The 17,140-nt window shown below is 44.9% G+C and overlaps 1 protein-coding gene across 8 annotated transcripts in view; it reads left to right on the top strand.

The window, feature by feature from the left end:
• The window catches only part of Sestd1 (SEC14 and spectrin domain containing 1), a 94,955-nt gene that overhangs the window by 22,812 nt on the left and 55,003 nt on the right, over window positions 1–17,140 (top strand). For 6 of the 8 annotated variants that reach the window (XM_041639689.1, XM_041639681.1, XM_041639682.1 and 3 more), the window contains one exon: window positions 15,761–15,826. In XM_041639689.1, coding sequence (XP_041495623.1) covers window positions 15,772–15,826 — 55 coding nt within the window. In that variant the 5' untranslated portion in view covers window positions 15,761–15,771. The remainder of the gene's footprint in view (window positions 1–15,760; window positions 15,827–17,140) is intronic. The other 2 variants (XM_041639684.1, XM_041639685.1) reach the window with 1 other exon arrangement.

The raw sequence follows: 17,140 nt of genomic DNA, 5'->3' as shown, positions 1-17,140 counted from the left end.
GTGGTATCATGGGGTCATTGAATAGTTCTCTGTTTAGTTCTGTAGAAACCTCCAGGCTGATTTCCATGGTGGCCACCCCAGCGTACACCCCTGCCAACAGTGGCTAGGGTCCTCTTGTCACATCCTCAGAGCCCTTCCTTGTCATTTGTATTCTTTATGAAACCATCTCAGAAGAGTGAGAAGAATCTCAAAGTAGTTTGAGTTTGCATTTCTCTAATTGCTAAGGATGTTGAACACTTTAAAACTATTTATCGGCCCTCAGTATTTCTTGTTTGGAGAATTGTTTAGCTCACTGGAAGGGGTGTGCATGCACGCTCATGTACGTTCCTGTGCTTGCACACGCACATGTCTATGGAGCTCAGAGGTCAACATTTGGGGACCTCCTCATTCACTCCCCACCTTACTTTTAGACAGGTCCCCCCATTGATCCTGGAGCTCATTGATTGAGCTCATCTGGCTGGACAGCAAGTCCTGACATTCCTTCTGTCTCTCTCTTTGATGTTGGGATTACAGGTGTGTGCCATGAGCCTGGGCTTTTGTCTATTTTTACTTTTTTGATGATTAAAAAATTGCCTGGTGATGTAGGGTCAAACTTTCCCTCACAGATTTGGACATCTAAGGCATTCCAGCCGTGGAGATTATGTTTGAGAGGAAATTGTAGGACTCAGAACGAGGATTGGGAACCTGGAGTAACATGTCAGTTGTCACTTCCGTTTCTTAATCTGGCATCCATGAAGATCTGAACTCAGGGCCTTGTGCTGGCAGGGAAAGCCTTTACTGACTGAGCCACCTCCCAGACCCCAGACCTTGGTGTTGTGAGACACATCTTCCGCCCCCTTGCCTATCCCTCCTGAGTGGTGTCTGTCACAGGGATGTGCCATTGTACCCAGCACCGTGTTTACTCTTCATTGAGCAATGAAGTTATCTTCTCTCTGAGCCACTGGAAAGCCATTTGTATTTCTTTGCTCTTAAATATTTTAGTATATACCTTTCCAGAGATACGAACTTGTTCATTTTCTTATAGATTAATATAAAATGGGAATTAGTACGGATCGTGTAAAGGTTTTGTTCAAATTTTGCTGTCCGTTACGTCCTTTTGAGTCAGAGACGCTCGTCTTGGCGCAGTCTGAGGAGGGGTCTACAAGAGCTAGTTCCAGGACAGAACCAAAGCTACAGAGAAGGCTTGTCTTGAAAAAAAAAATTGTTTTCTCACATAATAGATCCTGATTCCAGTTCCCTCCACCTCTCCTATTCTCAATTTCTTCCCACTTCTCCTCCCGCCCACACCCACTCCCTTTCTGACTCTCATTAGAAAAGAACAGGCTTCTAAGGGATAATAGTAAAGTGTAACAAACTAAAATATAAGATAAAATGAAAACCATCACATCAGGGCTGGACAGGACAGGCAAACAGAAGGAAAACAACCCGGGAGAAGGCCCAAGCATCAGACCCCGTTCTTCCTTTTACTTACCATACGTAGCTTTCCCCTGCTGTGTGCTGCTTACTGCCTAGTGTATATTTTCCTAGTAATATGAAGAGAGAGCTCCATGTTTTAGACCTGTGTGCCACTCTGTTGTGAAGTTTTTATTTATTTATTTTTTTACTTATCTTTTGGGGGCCAGGTTCTCACTGTGGTTCTCAGTAACTTGAAACTCATTTTGTAAGCCAGGGTGGCCTTGAACTTACTGAGTTCTGCCTGCCTGCTTCTTCCTCCACTTCTAAGATTAAAGGCAGGACCATCGATCCTGGCTCCGTTGTTTAATTTTATCCACTTTTAATTAAGCCAGTCTTCTGTCTATGCGAACATAGGCTGTTTCCAGTGCCTTTCCAGTCATGAATAGTGCCAGAACCGAATCTTAATACGTCCTCTAATGTGGTTGAAAGCCCATTCCTTCTGCTTCTTATTTTGATATTGTGCTTGAACCAGGGTCTGGTCCCTTGGGCTTGTTAGAGATAGCTGTGAGCTGTCAGTCATGGGTGCTGGGAGTAGAACTCCCCCTCTGAGCAGTAGTACATGCTCTTAACCTCTCCCCATGTTTGCAGCCCCCCCAAATGTTTTCAGTACAGATTTAGAGATGAGGTGTTTAAGAGTTGGCTTAGAGATTAAGAGCTCTGCTCAGGCAGAGGACTGGGGTTCAGTTCTTAGCATTCAGGCATCCTCACAGTGTCCTGCCACATCGCAACCCTGAGGATCTGACACCTTTTGAGAGCATCAGGCTGTCACATGTGCACATACAAGTGTTGAGGAGAAATGCTCATGAAATAAAAACAAACCTTTTAAACGTGGTGGTGGGGAGTCGTGTAAGAGTACAGTAGTGTGCGCCAGAAGTATTGATTAAGACAAATGTGCCTTAATAACAGCTGTGCAGATAACTTTGTTGGCTTTGGAAGTATCGTTGTTGAGAATTGAAGAGATTAAAAAGTTTTGGTTTATTTTTGTGTTTTTCTTTGTATCGACTGTGTTATCGACATTTTCTCACGTGTGTATAATGTGTTCTTACTGCATTCCTCTTATCCTCCCAGCCCTGTTGGCTCTCCAGGTCCCTCCACGGAAGAGGATTTTGGTTCGTTTTGTGACCCACTTAATTTAAGCAGGCCATCTGTGTGACCACCAGGTTGCCTTTTATTTAGTTTTTGTTTGGGTGTATTTAGTAACTCCGTCTTTCCATTTTGTTTTCTTTCTTGCTGTGGTCAGTTCATCTCATTTCTTTTCGCTTTTTGTTCACTGCTTTTAGACTTAAAATCTCTGATCTAAAGTGTGTCTTTTCATGTCCCCAATATGTTTGTCTAAAGGTAATTCCACTTAGCATGATTTTTAAGGCCTTTTACTCTGTTCTTGTTAAATTTTTAGCAGCTTCTTCTTCTTAATTTATTTTTGTACTAGTATGGTGTAAATAAAGATAAAGAGTCTTCATATAGGTGAAGATGGCATCCGGCTGTGTTTGTAAACGGGACCGTTTCTTTGGTAGGCTGGCTTAAGGTTGCTCTCACTGCCAGTGCAGGTAAATATGGCTGTATCTCTTTCTTCCTTTGGAGAGGAGTCAGTTTCCCTCTCCCTCTATTTCTCTGTCCTCCCTCCCTCCCTCCCTCCCTCCCTCCCTCCTCCTTTCTTCTCTTTTTTATAGTAATGGAGGCAGAAGTACAGGCACAGGAGGGAAGAGCTGTCATACACTTGCGCATTCTCTCTCGCTGTCTCGTGGGAAATGGAATCACACAGTTATGGACTGAACTGCTCCAGGGTCTGCCGTCTGCAGTCTGGAGACTCAGGAAACCATGTGCTGTGCCTTCCAGTCATGTTGTGAGATCTAGGTCAGCAGCAGAAGACTGAGGTCTTCTCACCAGGCCATCAGGCAGACAGTCCAGCTTCTCCTTCCTTTTGGGCTCTGTTTGGGCCTTCAGTCTGTTGCATGGCTTTTCTTATGAAGGAAAGGGCCATGTGTTTTGACTGGTCCTCAGTGTGGATGCTGATATCTTGAGAATCATTCTTAGCAGGCATCAACATCCTCTCGCCACGTTGATACCTACTGAAGCTTTGCCTGCCAAGTCTGCTGCTGGCCACTCTTGATAATGATACTGGCTGTCACAACTCTTCTTAGGCTGGCCTGGCCATTCTTTATGATTTTGACTAGTGTCTGGTCTTCTGTTACTGTCTTTCTTTTGCATAACTTCCCTTCTCTCCTGGATCCACTCCTACTTTCCAGGAGTTAAGGAAACATCCTTAGTAACATCTCTACAAAAACATGGTTTGTGTTTTCTACCTTAAAGTTAGTGATTATCCTGAAGCTATGGACTTAGTGTGGCTTCATTTGCTCCTGTTAGTCTGTTTGGACTCTGAAAGACATTGTGGGAGATGTAGATTTGCATGGTCACCAATATCTTGCTTAGTTTATGAATTGTGAAGCTGTGTCACTTGATACTTTTCCTCTTCCTGAGAGCAGAGCGGGCATCGGATTCCTTAACATGGTGTCTAGTGCCAGCTAGCACTCATGATGAACTGCTTATGCTTTCTGTTTTGAAAGCTAATCCTTGGGGATCTCAGCCTTCCCGTTTAAAAAACAAAGCCCAGTTTTACTGCTCACTCTGTTGAGTGAGGTAGAACCATCACAACCTTTTCTTTCTTTCTGCCATTGTTTTCATAAGCCCCAAATAGAACTTTTTGCCTTCCAACACACAAGAGGGGTATCGTAGTTAAAAATGGAGTAGAACCCCTCAGCACAGCAGCATGGAAGAAGTAGGATGTCTAGTCTAGGCGAGAATAGTGATAAGGCTTTTCACATCAGCAATACACACACACACGCTCTTGCGCGTGCACACCCATACACATACACACACATGCACACACAATCTCTCATACATGCATAGACAGACAGACATACACATACACACACACTCACAGTCACAATCACAATGCCTTTCATGACAACAGAAAATGCCTGGCAAAACAAGACATAGCATGCACTTTACCATCATGAGGGTTTGGGTACCATGAATAGGCTGTTGCCTTAGTAATTGACAGATGCCATGGTAGATTTCCAGGCATAAAGAATATCACAGGGGAGGGAGTCAGGGTGAGTAATTGTTTTAGCTTTGGTTGTCTTTGTAATTTGAGACTTGAAGTCTGTGTGAGTGAGTTTGAGCTAAAAGGGAGATTTAATAGAAGAATTCTATCACACTGTGGTACTAACACTGAGTGGGAGGCACAGTCAGGATCTGTTGGCTCCAGATAGAGTCTCCTTATAACCCTGTTCCTGTTCAGGGACAGAATGACTGGCAGTGCAGTCACTGGACCAGGAAGTGCTGTCTGGGTACCACCTACTGAACTGGTATCTTTTGTTTTGGAAGTGGTGACTACTTGGAAAGAGTCCTTTTTTTTTTTTTTTTTTTTTTTTTTTTTTTTGATTTTTTGAGACAGGGTTTCTCCGTAGCTTTTTGGTTCCTGTCCTGGAACTAGCTCTTGTAGACCAGGCTGGCCTTGAACTCACAGAGATCCGCCTGCCTCTGCCTCCGAGTGCTGGGATTAAAGGCGTGCGCCACCACCGCCCGGCTAGTCCTTTAAGTCTTGCTTTATTTTTTGGCATTGTGGGTTGAGTCCAGGGCCTTGTATATTCTAATTGAGCTACATCCCTCATCTTTTATTTAACACGCATGCACACACGTGTACACAAACGCACACACAAATGTCCAAGAACCTTACATTACTTTTTGTAAAGCAAATAATCGCTACAGTTTTTCATTAAGAAAAAGACATTGCATGTTGCATGGCCCCCTGGTTGCATTTGCTGTTTTCTGTCGCTGCATGTTGCATGGCCCCCTGGTTGCATTTGCTGTTTTCTGTCGCTGCATGTTGCATGGCCCCATGGTTGCATTTGTTGTTTTCTGTCGCTGCATGTTGCATGGCCCCATGGTTGCATTTGTTGTTTTCTGTCGCTGCATGTTGCATGGCCCCATGGTTGCATTTGCTGTTTTCTGTCATCGCCATCTCGAGTGTGGAGTTGCAGGAATTACGGTGCTTGATAACCGACGGGGGCTCAGTCGCTTCAAGTGTTGGGAGACACTTTCTAGTACAAGTTTTTCTTTGTAGCTACCCAGAGGGACCCTAGATTTCCCTCTGCAGTTCTTTTGTGGATAACAGACCAGGTTATTTTGCCAAGTGACAATGGGGTGACAGAGTCAGAGAAGCCATCTAAATGGTAACAGGAAAAACTACAAGTTGAAAAATATTCATAGGTAATAAAGTAAAAAAAAGTGAGATGGGGGTGATGGAAATTGTTGTAATAAAAGCTAAGGTATAATTTCAGGAAAAGGAAAATGCATGTTAATTAATGACTTATATATTTGTTGAAATATAAATAATAAAAACTCAGTGTGTACACTGTGAAGTGAAGTAAGCCATTTCCAAAAGCCTAAAGTTAGAGTTGGCTCAGCATAAAGAGGGCTTTATAAAGTGTCTCTCTTCGTTCGTGATCCGAATGGGCCAGGGCCCAAACTGTTTCAGCAAATGTCTCTGAACTATGTAATTTAATATTCTGTTCAAAGCAAATATACACTCTATTCATAGTGCTTGGGCCAGTTTAAAATTATCTAAGTTTATTTTCCTTCCTAATTATTTTGCTAAATGGCACCTAGCTGAGAAAGCAGCTGTGGCCATGAGGGGGTGTCGGGGTCAACAGGATTCGCTGTGCAGTGGCTGTGTGCAGGGCGTCTCCTCGGTCAGTGGGTAGGACGCTCAGACAGTGAAGACCGCACCTGCTTGGATCTCAGGAAGAGTACCTGTTTTGTACTTTATTGACCACACAGGGAGGAGAGATTGCGATTCCATTCAGAACGTATCTTTAAATATTAATATGAACCATGCATACAACTTTGAAGACTATCTGACTCAAACTGTAGCATTTATATTCGTTGATACTTCACCTAGCAAATTCATCTGCTTGTCTGACCAGCCACACTTCCTGTCTGCCTGTCACAGTGAATAGGTGCTGTGGACATAGTGTTTTGCTTTTCCTCATAATTAATCACCTAAGAACTGTGTGAGGTGGTGGTGATAGAGAGGGCGGCTGCTGAGAAGGTGACTAGCTACAAAATGAGAAAGGCTTAAAGAACTTGACCCGATAACTTTGAGTGCCAACAACATGGCAGAGTTGGAATTTCGTGTACCTCATGGCTGCCTGCTGCCCATGGCTTACTCTCTGCTATGGAGTTTATCAGATGAGGTCTCTTCCCCCTCAGCAACCCTAGATGAGGTCCAGGTACTTAGTGGTTACTCACACAGACCCTTAGGATACCGTGGCAAATGTGAGAACCCTTTCAGGGCATGTGTAACCTGTTTCCTGAATTCTAATGTTTCTGTTTGTTTGAGACAGTTTCAATGTATAGCTCAGGCTGAATTCTGATGTTTCTGTTCGTTTGAGACAGTTTCAATGTATAGCTCAGGCTGAATTCTGATGTTTCTGTTTGAGACAGTTTCAATGTATAGCTCAGGCTGTCCTCAAACTCTGTTCTCCTGCCTCCACCCTCTGAAAGCTGGGCTTATAGCCATGTGCCATATCTGGCTTTCTCTGTTGACTTTGAAATTTAAAAATAAAATGCAAACTGGAAAGTGCTGCTTAAAGGATTATGGTTCCTCTTTCACAGTGTTCCTGTGTTTAAAGGATTGGGCATTTATCTGGGGCATCTTTAAATATAAAGAAACACAGGGAAAAAAGAAAGCAGTTTTGCCCATCTTCCTCTTTGAGCGGTTATCGACAGACGGTCAGTCCTAGTCCAAGTGTATGTCCCTTTCCAGATGCAGTGCTGTGGCCACTTAATGTCCACCCAGGAGGACTTGGCCCCCTTCGTGGAGGTGGCAGGCAGTACGCTTCCCGCGGGATGGATGCAGCAGCTGCGGGCCTCGTGAGTGGAACTAGCACTCTTACCAGCGGATGTCAGGCCGAAGGGAGCAAACACTCCTTTTGCTGCTCTGTCCTGTCTTATGAAGACACAGTGCTTCTCCTTTGCCCTCCTGTCTTGGGAGGATACAAACAGTGCTGTCTGGGCATGCCTTCTCCAAGCCTGGAACCTCCATTCTGGTTTCTCAGCCTCCAGGGAAAAGGCATCTTTAGAAAACTTGACCTTAGCATCACCCACAGTGTGTGAAGTGTTGAGTGTCTTTGCTGCTGATGCTCTTGGAGCCTCCTGCTCTGATCAGAGCTGCGCTGGCATGAATTACTAAGCATTTGCAACGCGGTGAGCGGAGTGGACTTCTGGGAGCAGGTTGCTCACATACTTTCAGTTCTTGTTCTTTACTCCTTAAGTGCACATTCCTGACTTACAGACGGACACTACTGTTGTTGCATTAAATGTCTTGACAGCGCTAGCAAGGTATAATTTATATCCCATGAAATCCACCCATTTTAATTCCCCTGCACTCCGTAGTGAAATGATAGAAAGGTTGTTCTAGACGATTCAGTGCCTCCACCGCTGTGAGCTGCCGTCTCTTCATTTGTGTGACCTACACACAGTATTCGTCTGGCCCTCATTTTCTCCTCTGATAAAACGAGATCCTGTGGAGATATTGGTAGAATCACAGGTGAAGGATTCTTGGGCCATTACAGAGTATCTGGACACGTGTTATATATAATATGGCTGGGACTGTTTTCATCTGTTAACCCAAGAAGACTTTAGTGGGCATGCTCTTACTGTGAGCTCAGTGGAATTGGTGGTGGTAGCTAGCAGTGAGTGGAGTAAGGAAAATTAGCTTCTGGTAGTAAGCAGTGTTCACTGAGCAATTACTATCTTATATGCCAGATCCTAAGTACATAAATAAACTCACCCGCTCTTCAGTCTTAGAGCTAGTTTCAGTGATTATGCCCATAAAAGTAAAGGATTCTCTGGGGTTGGTGAGATGACTTAGGGTTAAGAGTACTGGCTGCTTTTGCAGAAGTCCTGCTGCATAAACATGGTGACCCAAAACCTGTCTGTCGCCCTAGGTCCAGAGTATTGGGTACACTCTTCTGGCATGAATTCACTGTTCATATATACATGTAGGCAAAACAGTCATATACATAAAATAAAAATTAAAAATAGTTTTGGTGAGGGAGCAGCTTTTAAGGTAAGGTTAACCCTTTTTACACTATGTAAATAAACACTCCAAAAATGTCAATGCATACTATAGGTAGTCTCTTTTTGAACAAAAGTGCTCTTTCCTTTGTGATATCTGACATATAAGTAACAGGATTAATGCTAATTAACTTAAAAAAATTTTTTTTTTTGCTTTTTTGAGACAGTTTTTCTGCATAACAGTGTAAAAGCCCTGGTTGTCCTGGAACCTGCTCTGTAGAACTCACAGAGATCCATCTGCCTCTGCTTCCAGAGTGCTGGAATTAAAGGTGTGTGCCACCACTGCCCAGATACTAATTTAGATTTTTATTGTTTGTGATCTGGGGCTTTGAAACGCATCTGGCGGGGCCTCCCTTGAAATATATTGGGATCATCAGTGTCTGGGGAATGGGATTTAGTCTGAGTTTAGCCTAATGGAATTCCTGTGTATCTTTGAGGCTAGGAAAACAAAACAACAAACCAAACATTTCTTTCTAGAAGCAAGGTCTTGGGAGAAGAGAGATGATCACAGCCCAGAGAAACACTGCCCCAGCCAGGCCAGGACTAGACTACCCGTAGCAGGTGAAGGGTCTGGGATCTGGAAATCAGAGGGCGGAGGAGGATCTTTATAGATACATATGTCGAAAGCCAGCCATTGTTTTTACCGTGTTCACTGAAAGTCTTTCCAGAGGATTGTTGTTCGTTCCCTTGAAACTGTCTCTATTGTTTTAAAACTCGGTTACTAATCCTGCCAGCACCTGCAATAACACAGCGGCCACATGAAAGTTCCGGTGTTATGCCAGTGTCCAGCAGAGCTGGTGCTTGAGCTGTGTTGCGCGTGGATACGGTGAGCCAGGCAGGGAAGCAGTGAACGCTGACCCGTGCTTGTTGTGTCTGTTCTCATTTCAAAGACTGTCGAACCTATGCCTAACCTGCTTTTAAGGAAAGCCATGTTTCAGTATTTGCCTGGCATACAAGGCTCAGGAGTCTGTGTTCTGGTTTTGTTCATCGCCATTATGTGTCTACATGATGTAGATTTATTAGAGGTGATTTAGTTAGCCTCAGGCAATCCTAATGGGTTTTCTCTGGCTGTTAAAAAACTCTTCAAAGAATCTTAACTGAATTTTCCAAGCAGACCAGTTGATTTATCCTTATTGAAAGAAGAGTTCCAGTACCCCCACACATATCATCAATTATAATCTCTTTTGAAGTGTAATTTGCCGAGTCTTGATTAAAAGGCCTGTAATTGTCCTGTCCTGCTGCTGGGGGCATGCTCTGCTGCCCTCTAACGGCTGCCCGCTGATGGCCGTAATCGACTTCTCCTGCCACCTCCAGAATTAGCCTCCACTGACGGCTGTGGGCTGCCGGGTCTGTGGGAAGAGAACTTGGTTGGGGGTGGGGGTGGCTGCCATGAACATGGGGCACTGAGTACCTAGGCTGCAGGCTCGGGGTTGAGTGTTCTGCTGAATTATTTTACATCCTTGCGTTCACTGCTGCTCTGGTATTTAAGACTGCCGAGAGTATCTAGTACCTAGCCATGCCTCCGTCCAGTAAGTTCTTACATAGATTCGTTCAGAGAGTGGGCGAGAAGACACAGAGGTAAAGATGCTTTTCTCTGCTCTTGGGGAAGACAAGTTGTTGACAAAACTACTGGGTTGTTCTCTTTCTGCCAAGACCTTGGCAAACCCCATGGAGCTAGAGCGCATGCAGTTGTTAGGAGAATGTCGTCTCTGTGGATTTCTGCTTCTCGGATCCTTCACTTCTTGCTTCAGCAGGAGCTCAGTGGCATTTGAAATTTTCTGTAAGGAAATTTATTAAGATACCCTTCATCACTTCAGATATTGGGAACCAAATAGTACAGATGCAGAGTACTTTCAGGCCCACCCCCTCCTTGGTTGAAGTTAATGGATAGCCAGGAGTGGATTTCTTTGTTCCCTTTATATAATAATCTTTTATTAATTTTATTTTTACCTAATAAATTGTGTTTAGAGGCCTGCTTTAAGTGACCACACATGAAATATGAACATCTCAGTCATGTGTTCTCATCTGGTTTTTTGTTAAGCACGTCCTACTGTACTTGGCCGATTTGGGGAAGTGTGTCTTCCTAGCTAGTTTCCATCGTCATACCAGGTGCTGTCTCTTGCCGGCTTTACTGTTTGATTGAGAGTATGGCTCATTCATATGTTTGCAGTGAGTATCCTTTTCTTGTGAGAAATGATGCTTGTGTTTGCCCCTGGGGAGAGAGCATGAGCTGGTGGTGCTCCTTTCTTATCTAACATTGCACTCTGGAGAGTTTTTATGTTTATAAGAGCTTTCCTTTAGTCTCTGTACTTTATGCATAATTTAAGTCTTCCACAAGTCATTAACATAACCCAGAGAAGCAAATTTATAAAAAAGGTTCTGTAAACACTTAAAAAGCCAAGTCATGGTGGCGCACGCCTTTAATCCCAGCACTCGGGAGGCAGAGGCAGGCGGATCTCTGTGAGTTCGAGACCAGCCTGGTCTACAGAGCTAGTTCCAGGACAGGCTCCAAAGCCACAGAGAAACCCTGTCTCGAAAAACCAAAAAAAAAAAAAAAAAAAAAAAAAAAAAGCCAAGTCATAACAACTTAAAAAGGAGACGTATATGTCATGTGTCTATACCAGTGAATGCTGTGGAGGCCAGAAGAGGGTGTCATGCTCCTCGGAGCCACAGTTACAGGGAGCTATCAGCTGCCTGATGAGAGTGCTGGGCACCGGGCCAGGGTCTTCTGGAAGAGCAGCAAGACGCTTGTTGGCTGGACCATCTCTCCGGCCCTAAGCCGGAACCTGGAGAACTAGAGTTGCTGTGCAGTCGTCCCGTTCCCTAAGCCGGAACCTGGAGAACTAGAGTTGCTGTGCAGTCGTCCCCTTCCCATTGCTCGTTTGTTAGTGGCGGCCGTGGAAGAGATTGGTAGGAAGGAGGCCTTCTCCGCGGCCTCGCAGTTTATACTCTGTAGTAATAGGAGCGGCGGGGCTGCGTCCCCAGCACCCCAGCTGCCTGGCTAGCTTATGCCCCGAAATAACAACACACAAACTGTATTCATTTAAACACTGCTTGGCCCATTTCTATGTAGCCTCTTCTAGGCTAACTCTCACATATTAATTTAGCCCATTTCTAATCATCTGTGTTGCACCCCAAGGTGCGCTTACCGGGAAGATTCTAGCCTACGTCCATCCTGAGTTGGAACTGAATCGCGTCTGTCTGCCTGGTAGCGGGCCATGGTGTCTCTGTCTGAGGCGTCTTACCTCACTTCCTCTTCCTCCCAGCATTCTGTTCTGTTTACTCCACCCGCTTATGTTCTAAGCTATGAGCCCAAGCAGTTTGTTTATTACTTAACCAATGAAATCAACAGATTGATATATGACACTCCCACATCAATACTCCATTGTATTTGATTGTGATCCGTGCCCGGCAAATGTGTATTTCCCATTGCTCTTTGTCATTTTCAGCATGACCCAAAACTAACAAAAAAACTCTTGGGTAAAAAAACACTAGTACTTTGCCATCCTTTTAAGGAGATTCAGCTGCCTCTGAGGAGATAGGGAGAAAAGAGAAGGCTGCCTCGGGACCAGCCTGCGAGGGTGAGCCTAGAGACCTCGGTGGTAAACAGCTAAGCTTGGGTAGTAAATGGTGTAAAATTCATAACCCAGCTTTGAAAGCTCTAGCAACACAATCCGTACGCCAGGGTCTCCTGTAGCAATTGTGTCTTGTGCCCAGTGGGGTCTCAGGATCACAGATACTCTCATCTCCTGCAAGGCCCAGGTTCAGTTTCTGGCACCCACTTCAGTCAGCTCATAGCTCCCTGTAACTGCAGCTCCAAGCTGCTGTTGCAAAGGTCAAAGCCTCCATGTACTGACTGACTTTTAAAAAAATAAATGTATTTTATTTGCATGAGTGTTTTGTCTGCATGTTTATCTGTGTACCACTGTGTGCCTGGCGCTCATGGAGTTCAGAAGAGGGGAATCTGATCCTGGGCTGGAGTCACAACGCGTCGTGAGTCCCCATGTGGTTGCTGGGAACCAGACCCAGGTCTTCTGTAAGACCACTGAGCCGTCTCTCCAGCCCTGAGACCAGATTTTGTAAATAAAGTAGGAAGTGATGAGAGACACTGTGAAGTGCTGAGTTGTAGTGTTCCTTAAGTCAGCCTTGTCCGGAAGAGAATTCCCTGCTGACCTAAGCAGATAAAAAGAATTTACTGGAAAAGTGTTGTATAGTGCACGGAACTGATGAGTAGAACAACAGGCTTCAGAACCAGAAGGAATTAAAGACGTCTCAGAACTTGTGCTGCCAACCAGATAGGAACAACCTGCTTAGGAGGCCCGTTGTGCTGTGTGATTAAGGGATCTCGAGGCTGAGCTGGTCCTGTTCTAGTATCTAGCTTTCAGAGACATAAAATTTCTTGTAGTAGGTGTGGTTTTCCCCTCTTATGGTTCTGTATCACACACATACATACAGCTGTCTGTACCATGTACTTCTGACACTAAGTACAAGGGGTTGCACTGCCCGCTGTTCACTTCACTTCACTTGGGCACCATGTTCCAGAGTTAGTGTAAAACTCCTGCGCTTAAAGGCGAATCTCACTGGACTGACCCCAAGTAGCAGGTATTGGGTCTCAGAATACTCCGGATCAGGGCGTCTCAGGACGTGGCCTCCCTAGGTTCTGCTAATGCACTGAGTCTCGGGTCCCAGGAAAGCCATTTCCTCCGTGTGTGATGAATGCCACAGCCCAGGCCTAGACAAAGAGAGGACACACTTGTGGTGAAGTGTGGAGCCGTTTCAGAACGCAGCTGTGTTCATGCTGACCCTCTGCACCCTGTGTGCTCACTGCCTGACCAGCAGATGTCTTATTGTGTGGCCATGATGGATTAAATTATGGGATGCTAGTGATTGATTCAGTTTCTGTTCCCCTCCGCTCCTCAGAATTTTGGAGTGTGATGGCGGTTCAGGCTTTCCCTTGAACTCATGATGGCTCCGCCATCATTTGCTCCGTTAGCATGGGAGTGATAGGAAGGGGCAAGTTAGCAGTCACCAGAGACACTCCCTTCTGTCACTCAGAAAGTTCCAAGGACAGAGACTAAAGATTCATGTTCTGTTTTGCTGCATATCTGTTGTATGTACCCAGTCTAGACAGGTTGGTGTTTAATTGCCTAAATGCCACCGTATCTCCAAAGCTGTTGGTTGGTGAGCGGGTAGCATATTATGATGGAACCGGAGTGCCTGCTTCTGAGTCCCGATTCCCACACTCACGAGCCATGTAATGTTGGGGCAGCTAGCTTTTACCTCACAATATTGGGAACGTTAAGTCAATACGTGAAGTCATTATAGGGCAAAGCTTGTAATAAACACTGAGTGTAAGGTAAATGTTAATTAACATAATCATTATTAGCGTTGCCGTCAAACCTTATCTCAGGTCAGGACCCCAAGGTGAGCACGGGGTGAGCGCTAAGATGTGAACATGAGTTTCAGGGTTCTTGTGCAGCTGATAACAACTGATCAAACCACAGTATTGATTTAGAAACACGAAATGCTATAGGTTTTCTGTCAGGATGTAAAACCGTGAGCTTGTGTGAACTCCTTTCTGTTAGCTGGTCTAATATAGAATCACAATGAGAAGAACAAATAGAAAATTAATGTTTGAGGAGCAGAACTTACAGATACATCAATTGGTTTGACAGGTTGTTTTCTTTGTAGCAGGTGGGAATGGTGGTGGTTTTGTTTGTTTTTCTCTTACCCACAAAGCCTATAAAGTAGTTCACTGGCTTAATTAGCCTTCCTTAATTAGCCATTATCTGATGACTATATTTTTCTTTTTCAAATTCGGGATTTTTTTTTTTTTTTTTGAAGAGTGTGTTTTCTGCAGGACAGGGCTATAACCTGAATGGTTTGTTTCAGCAGACAGCATAGTGGCTGGAATGGGATAGACTCATGGCAGGGTCCTTGCTGGACTCGTAATCCAGAGTCATATTTTCTTCTCTTTTAGGAGAGCGGCTCTCACTGGGTTCTCACAGTACTCTCCAGGCCTGGCCTGTCTGTGCTGGTTGGGGTGAGCTGCTGTGGAGGAGGGAAGGATGGAGAGGGCTGGAGAATGCTCTCTCAGCCCTGCAGCTCGGTGTATGAGGGCAGTGTAGTTGAGGCTGGAGAATCCTCTCTCAGCCCTGCAGCTCGGTGTACGAGGGCTGTGTAGTTGAGCTTCAGCTTTTTTTGTTTTCGTGTTTTAAAGAGCCTGCTTTTCTCAAGTCCTGGTTGGGAGTATCGAGGGCTGGCCAGGTCTCAGAGTGCCTGCCCTGCCAGAGCCTCCATTTAAGGAAACCTGACATCCTCCCAGCACTGACTGGTGAATATTCCCTTTTTGTTGAGAGCCATAAACCCCAGCGGTGACTCTGGAAAACCAAACAGTCACTTGTGGCTCGCCCTGAAGGATAAACTCAGCCCCTTACTCGGGAGGCTGACAGGAGGAATGGCACAGGGTGAGACTAGCTTGGGGTACATTATGAGTTCCAGGCCAGCTTGGGCTACAGAGGGAGACCCTGCCTCGAACAAAAACAATAGTCACAAAAGCAAAAGAAATGAAGTCAGCTAATAAATAGATTACCCCCTCCCCAGGAGAATCTGAAACTGTGAAATGTGGAACGCTGAAGCTGGTAATTGAGACTTTGCTGAGAAACACCTTGGAGTAAACAAGGCTTCCGGTCTGTTAGAGCTGTTAGGGAGGAGGAAGAACATGGAATCAGGGGCTGCTAGTGCCATGGCAGAGGGATCAGCTGTTTGGAACAAGCTGTGGAATACGGAGAGCGAGGGAAGACTGACTGCCTACTTCGTGGATTAATAAAATAACTGAAGTAATTTTTGAGCTGTTGCTGTCTACAGTCAGCGTGCTGGCTCAGGGGTGCTGCTTTGAAAAGCACTAAAGCCCTTGGTTCTCAGCCAGCTGCAGCTTCGCCTGCTGAAGAATGTTTGGCAAAGTGTGCACTTAGGACGGTGTCCCAGCAGGGAGTGGGGGTGCCACTGGTATCTTGTGGGGAAAGGGCAGAGATGCCACTAAAATATCTACAGCTCCCTTAAAAAACAAAAACAAAACAAAAAAAAACCACAACTTACCTGGATAAATGGTCACATGAGTTAGAGTCATTGCCGTGCTGTGGCTGACATTTCTGTTTCTCAGGCAGGAGTGAGATGGAGGCCTCGGTGATACTGCCCATCCTGAAGAAAAAGCTGGCCTTCCTGTCAGGTACGTGTCCAGAGTTCTTCCGTAGGTGAGCTTTCTATGATTTCTTTAACAGAGGGACTGTAGAGTTTCTTTTATAAGGTTTTGTTTTTAAGCCATTTCTTGCATGGGTTGCCATGATCCCTTGCTGCTGGTTCCTCATTATTTGGTTGTTATTCTGTTCTGTGATTGACTGACTGACCGCCATGCTAATGAAGTCACGACTTCTCACTCCTGAAGTAAAGTTGAGTACCCAGTGATGGTCGACAGACTAGCATTCAGCAGCTGTTCCTGGGAGTAATAGCTTCCACTGTGCTGCCAAAGTTACAACATGCCACTTCTGTTCTCTGTACTCACTTGAATTTGCTTAAAGTTACTAACAAGAAGTGTACGTCCGCCAAGACGATTGCAGGTGAAGACGGAGAGCTGTGGCATGCTGCATTCTGGCCCAGGGACTTTGGAGTCTGAATCACTGACTATATCGGGAGAGACTGCACTCTGTGGCCCTGCAGTTTAGGGTCACTCAGACTATAGTCTCTTTGTTTTTTCTTTCCTATTTCCCTGAGCTCTTGTCATTGTCTCGATATTCTGATTTCTTTTTTAACCCCAAATGTCGGATGTGTCTTTGTAAGTTGCCGTATTGTCCTGATGAAGATGGTAACGTTGACAAAACAAGAAGCTGATTTCTACTGGTGGTGTTATTCCTAATTTAATATGTGTTTTATTTTTAAACTTGTGTTTTCAATCACAACTTGTGTTTGGATGTGGATGATATTATTAGCATTCATATCTGTAGCCTTGTGAATTTCATAATGATTGTTTGATAATGTAAATTCTTACAATGGGACGTATTGAGCAGGCTCTAAGGATTGGTGAATTGGCACACACCTATGTAATCCCAGCACTCAGAAGGCTGAGGTGGGAGGAGCAAAAGCTTGAGACTGGTCTGCTGTAGGAGATTCTGTCTCAGACAGTAACAACCCAAAACAACCAAACAAACACAGCAACTGCCTTGGAGTGCTTTGGACATGCCAGGTGTCCTCCAGGAGGATTGCTTCTGCACATTGAAATGCATGTCTGACTCCACTGCTGGCATCTGTGGATGCTGGCTTCTTCTTTACACCAGCAACAACATTGTCCATGTGCATCCTTTACCTCGTCCACCATAGCTGTTGTGAAAGTCTGTTTCTCGTGGCTTCTGACCCTTCCACTTACACACCAGTAGCTATTTTTGTACCCCGAAAGAAACTGAAGATGTGGAGTTCAGGGTAGTGTAGTCTTGAGGATTAAACCTGACCCCTAAAAGGAAAATTTCAAGGTGGTTTAGATATCACCTAC

This window comes from Microtus oregoni, unplaced genomic scaffold (assembly GCF_018167655.1).
Source record: "Microtus oregoni isolate MIOR12 unplaced genomic scaffold, Mior012 000060F_ref0000265, whole genome shotgun sequence".
In the NCBI taxonomy this organism is placed as follows: Eukaryota; Metazoa; Chordata; class Mammalia; order Rodentia; family Cricetidae; genus Microtus; species Microtus oregoni.
Note: the sequence above shows the minus strand (reverse complement) of the source record. Positions and strands in the feature narration are given on the sequence as shown.